Source organism: Empidonax traillii, unplaced genomic scaffold, assembly GCF_003031625.1.
Source record: "Empidonax traillii isolate 1590-97213 ecotype Southwest subspecies unplaced genomic scaffold, ASM303162v1 scaffold3322:size16526, whole genome shotgun sequence".
Classification (NCBI taxonomy): domain Eukaryota; kingdom Metazoa; phylum Chordata; class Aves; order Passeriformes; family Tyrannidae; genus Empidonax; species Empidonax traillii.
Window position 1 is genome coordinate 2,844 of NW_020958515.1, and position 5,556 is coordinate 8,399.

The 5,556-nt window shown below is 47.7% G+C and overlaps 1 protein-coding gene across 1 annotated transcript in view; it reads right to left on the reverse strand.

Moving 5' to 3' along the window:
• LOC114072486 (alpha-2-macroglobulin-like) overlaps window positions 1–5,556 on the reverse strand; it is a gene marked incomplete at its 5' end in the record, with an annotated part of 16,018 nt that overhangs the window by 2,804 nt on the left and 7,658 nt on the right. Inside the window, 9 exons of the mRNA XM_027910374.1 lie at window positions 1–40; window positions 1,292–1,382; window positions 1,726–1,853; window positions 2,225–2,443; window positions 2,802–3,025; window positions 3,309–3,474; window positions 3,756–3,830; window positions 4,151–4,307; window positions 4,810–4,894. Coding sequence (XP_027766175.1) covers window positions 1–40; window positions 1,292–1,382; window positions 1,726–1,853; window positions 2,225–2,443; window positions 2,802–3,025; window positions 3,309–3,474; window positions 3,756–3,830; window positions 4,151–4,307; window positions 4,810–4,894 — 1,185 coding nt within the window. The remainder of the gene's footprint in view (window positions 41–1,291; window positions 1,383–1,725; window positions 1,854–2,224; window positions 2,444–2,801; window positions 3,026–3,308; window positions 3,475–3,755; window positions 3,831–4,150; window positions 4,308–4,809; window positions 4,895–5,556) is intronic.

The following is a 5,556-nucleotide window of genomic DNA, read 5'->3' on the forward strand; positions in this document are numbered from 1 at the left end:
TACTTAATTCTGTACGCTGAATAACAGGGTGGCCTTCCAGCTGAAGGAAGAAGACCAAGATGTTACTGCATTGACAGTGGTCCCCCCATGCCACTTGCACAGCTCTGTGGATGTGATACACTTTGGATGAAATACTGTAGTACCCAGGGAACTAAGTCAGCAGTACAGAACTGCCTCCTTGTTGTGCCACGTAGGGATCATAGTCCCCAGGCCTTCCATTCACCAGTCTGGTTGATGAAGTACAACCTGGCTTCAGAAGAGACTAGCACTGGTTCAAGCACAGTGATGGAACAATTAATTAAAAATATGTTCCTTCTGGCTTGCTAGTTCTGCACTTTATTATTATAGCCTTTATTTTCCAGTTCCTGCATGTACTCAGCATCTCCAATAGTTACCCAACACCTAAAAAGTTACAATGCTATAAGATGTTTTTAGATCAGCTGAGGGAAAAAGGAAACAGCATTACTTTGAATATAATATACACAGACAATATTAACAGGGAGCTGTTGGGAAACAGTGAAAATAAAAGTTCCCATCACTAGTCTAAAGAACAAGTTATTTCGTCTGTTTTTCCTAAATTAAATATCATCTCCCCTTGCAGTGGCCTTAAGCCATGTATGAAAAGAGAACACTGTACACATCAAATGTGCAGCTGACAACGGCAAAATCAAGCTGGCACCCTGCAGTTTGCTACAGACATTTGAAAGGGTCTTGAAAATAAGGAGGTGGAAGATTTCCCCCTGTACTCTGTACTGGTGAGGCCGCACATCAAATCCTGTGTTCAGTTTTAGGCCCCCTCACTTCAGACACTGAGGTTAGGAGAGGGGCAGAGATGCTGGAGAAGGAACTGGAATGTAAGTCTTACAAGGAGTGGCTGAGACTGCTGTGATTGTTTAGTCTGAAGAAAAAAGGCTTGGGGGGACTTATTCCTCTCTACAACTACCTGACAGAAGTGTATAGCCAGCTGAGGTTCTGTCTCTTCTCCCAGGCAAATAGCAACAGGACAATCGGGAATGGCCTGAAGTTTTGCCACTGGAGGTTTATGTGGGATATTAGGAGAAGTTTCTTCACTGAAAGAGTGACTAAGCATTGGAACAGTCTACCTAAGGGAAGTGGTGGAGTCGTCATCCACGGAAGTGTTCAAAAAAAGAGCAGACATGGTACTTTGTGATACAGTAATAAGTAGGTATGGTGACACTCAGACAGAGGTTGGACTTAGAGGTTTTTTCCAACCTTAGCGATTTGATCATTTTATGATTCAATGTTGTTTGTATGACAAACAGCATCCTACCTTCCTCACTGAGGACTTCAAGGGGATGAATCCCGACAGCATCTTCACATCAACAATCACCATGTTGGAGCTGTTGCGCTCCCCAGTGTAACTAAGGAATTGAGCAACAAAGATTCAGTGCACATCAAGGCCAAGCTGGGGACACTTCCAGCTTATCCATAGCACTTGGCACCACACCAAGTCCTGGCAGTCCAGCACCTTCTTCTCCAGCTAGGCCAGGTTCTCCTAGTCATCTCGGCAGCCTCTCACTAGCCCAGCTCTAGGCTTCCCACATAACTGCACCACTGCAGGACCCAGCCCAGCTGCTTCTCGCCCATCATCCCAGGAATTCCCTGCACCTCCAGGGCTTCCAGACTGGCTCACCCTGGGGACAACCAGACATCCTGCAGCTCCCACAGCTTGACAGGAATGCTCCGACCAAAACACAGACTCACCTGACATTTATGCCAATGTCAAAGACCTTGTGAGCCTTGGAGTCCACACATGTCTCTGGGATTGTGTACACATGAAGCATGAAAGGTGCATCCTCCTGCGTGGGCTGCACGTTGTACCTCAGGCTTGTCTAGGGGACAGGCAGCAGCCACGTGTGAGCACGGGTGCGTGATGCTCAATGCTGGAGAGAGGGGATGATCTCCCCCACCCAGCCTCCCCACTTCTCCCATTCTCACAGCTCCTCCACACTCCAGGTCTTTCCCTCCTTCCCTCCCACTCGTTCTCTTCCACATAACTCTGCTCTTCTCCTCTTCCCTTTACACAGAGTCTTCCCTCCCACTTTTCCCCTCTCTCCTGTCCCTTCTTCTCCAGATGGAGATGGACCTGATGATCTTTAGGGTCTTTTCCAGCCTCGAGGGTTCTATGATTCTGCCCTCTCCATGCCTCCTGCCTGGCAAGGGGCTCCCCTCCCAGGATGCCTCCTGTCCCTATCTCCCTCACCTGCAGGTAGACACATCCTTCACCAGACACCTCCACGCTGTACTCCCCTGGCACCCAGGGAAGGGACACGCGCTGGAGCAGCAGTCGGTTTGTGGGATCCACTTGGAAGTCTTGCTGGAAGTTCCCTCCAGATTGCAGCCTCACTTTGGAAGCCGCCCTGCTCTTGGCATAAGTGAGAGCTCCGTACAGGGACAAGGCTTGGAGAGCCACCACTGTGTCCTGAAAGAGACAGATCCCGGCACCCAGACGGGTGCAGTCAGCCCTTCCATAGCCTGCCCTCCCTCAAGTGTGCCTTTCTGTGGCACCCTCCCCTCCATCCTTCACTTTCTCCAGTATTACACAGAAAAGACAGAGGCAAAGAGCAGCTTTTACATGTTCCTGCTCCCTTCCCAGAGGCACTACCTGACATTCTTGCCTCTAGCTTCTGGAGCACTTGGCAGCCATGGTGGGTATTGCATGGAATACTGCATGGATATACTGCAGGTCTAATATTCCTGCCTTCCTGGCAAACCTTAATGGGCTCCCATCTGGCTCTTTGACATGTCCCATCCTCCGACATTGATGTGAAGTAGCTCACCTGGGTGGAGGAGAAGCCTCCATTGGGATTCTGCTGACCACTGATCCACTTTGCAATACGAGATGCAAATGACAGCTCCTCCTGGGAAGGTGCTGGCTGAGAGCTGAGGTAAGCAAGGAGCACGTAGGCTGTCATCTCCACTTCAGCAGAGGGAGCTCGGTGGCGATAGTATGGGAGATCAACCTCTGGCTCTTTCCCAGGCCGCTGCCAATGAACAGACCCATCTTCACAGCACGTGAGGAGCATGGAGACAAGACAACAAGCAATTATTACTAGTTATTGCAGTGGAGTTCTCGATCTGCTGCAACTCCAGGTGGGAGGATGCAGCCTCCAGGATGCATCTATCATGTAGGATGAAGGGGGAAGGGTTAGGTTTACACATTTTGCAGGTTTACAGCTAGTATGAGACTGCTGAGCCTCAATCCTAGATTTCCGCACCAACAAATGCCATTTTGTCAAGGGAAGATGTAAGGCAAATGAAAGAGACGTCACATCAGGACTACTCACCCTCTTTCACAGCTTCCTTTTCAAGTGAGTCAAGCAATGTCTTCCGCTTGTCCATTTTCCCGGCCAGGGCAAATGCATATGCTAGCAGTGCCTTGGTGTACACATGGTTTTCTTTCTGATCCGCTGCTGTTTCCAGGCAGAACAGAGCATTCCGCACCACCGAGTGCTGGGGAGAGATAACCAGTGATTAGAAGGTTCGGGAGCAATGAGTTTTTTTGACTTACTAAGAGCACATCATCTCACTGAACCTTCAGGAGGGTTCGGCCAGAATGAGGTCTAAAAATGAGTAGGGTACAATGGTTTTCAGAAATAAGATATTGACAGCATAATTCTTATATCACAGGGTTCAACAACGAAGTCATTTTTCCAGTCTGGATCAAATACTGGTCATACTGTGTCATAGACTAACACAACACAATTGACTCAACTTAAGGTGCAGCTACGTACAGTTACAGGCAGAGGAACTTCCAGCAACGCGATAGTGATGTAGGCTGTCAGCGAGACCTCGTTATCTACTCCACCCTGTAGGAAAACACAAACATAGATGCTGATCCCACCTATCTTCTTATCTTCAGTCTTTTCTCCCGCTCCAGTGGGCATACACTGTACTGCATTGTAGAGCCTTAGCTTTCCCCCTTCCTTTTGCAGCTGATGTGGAGGTATCAGTTCCACTGATTAGAGCAGGTTGGTGATCATACAGAATGGCACATGGCTACTTCCCTAGTGTTTGCCTTTGAAATGGCAACAACCCACCTGCCTGTGCGTTCAAGAAGCTCAACTGCACACATCTGACTCATGTAAATTTCTAGACCCATGAAGTAATGACCAGGCAAACACATCACCTTCATGGCATTGTTCAGGAGTGTCCCAGAACTCTGGAAACATCCATTCTGCTTCTGTTTGTAGGACAGCCAGACCAAAGCATCCTGGATGTGTTTCTCATCTATGAAGACATGATGCCGAGCCTGGGCAAAGGACTTGAGGACAAAGGCTGTAAGCCTGAAAGGGAGAAAGAGAAAGCGCCTGAGCAAGCCTGTTGTCCATCTCAAGTGAGAGGGTTCATGTGCACATCATCTGTCTGGAGACAGGCAAGAAGGCCTGGGGAACTGTGAGCCAATTGGTCAAACCTCATGTATTTTGTATCCTCACCTCAAAATATTCTGTAAAAAAAAAATTCTTTTCACCTTGATTTTTGTCCCACTCTCAGCTCTTAAAACTCTGTCATCCCTTTGTGTTGAGACTACAGTTTGAAGGACAATGTTCATCTGTATCTAAAAAAAATCCCTCTTTGGAAAATGTAGGGTATTGCATGACAATTAGTTAAATGGCTGCATAACAGTAGTACTCATAATTACAGGGAAGAATAATAAAATTCCTGCTAGCTCATGGTCTGCTGGTCTACAAACAGCATTTCCTATTTACGTCAGGCAGTATTCATTATAAATATGTGAGTGAGAAAGAGGAGCATATAGGGAAGGGAGAGGTGACATTGAAATCTTACCAGGTATTCCCTGGTTGGCCATAACGTGGTCCAAAGGTACTGTAAGACCCATCTATGTGCTTGTAGTTCAGCTGCCTCTGATAACCTGCAATGGAGAGTTAAAGATTCAGATGCCAGAAAGAGTCTGCTGAGGGATGGGGAAACAGAAAAACAGCTGTGTCAGCAAAGACAGATGAGAGAGGATAGGTCAGTCCTCCTAGCCAATACAATGCACTGGCATATCCCCAGCTCCATGCATTGCTTGTACCGCATGAGGAAAAGCAATACCTGCCTTTCTTCGGAAGGAAAGCAGGACATATTAATGACAATGAATAAGTCACTGTAACAGGTCACCTGACAACTCTGCACTGCGTTGGCACCCAATGAGAACAGTGGGTGCAATGATCAGGTACCGTAATGTTTAAGTAACAGAAAATAATCAAGGGAAAAGTCTCAGGTATATAGCAGAGACCATTTGTGTATGAGAGAAGCTCTCTTTCCACATCTGGTCAACATTTGACAAAACCACCCCAGGCAGGATCTGCAAGAAAGCAAAATCAGAAGCAAAAGCCACGTCCTATCTCACCGCTCACTAAGTATCCAATGGCCTTGGTCTTCACCTCCTCACTCAGCTGCTCTGTCTTGTTCAGATAGTTCAGGACGTAGATGTTGGGTGCAAACAGGACCATGTTCTGCTCCCCACAGCCAAATGGCATCTGGAGGAGCTGGTGCAGGTTCTGCATAGCAGTGCCCATGATGTCACCTGGG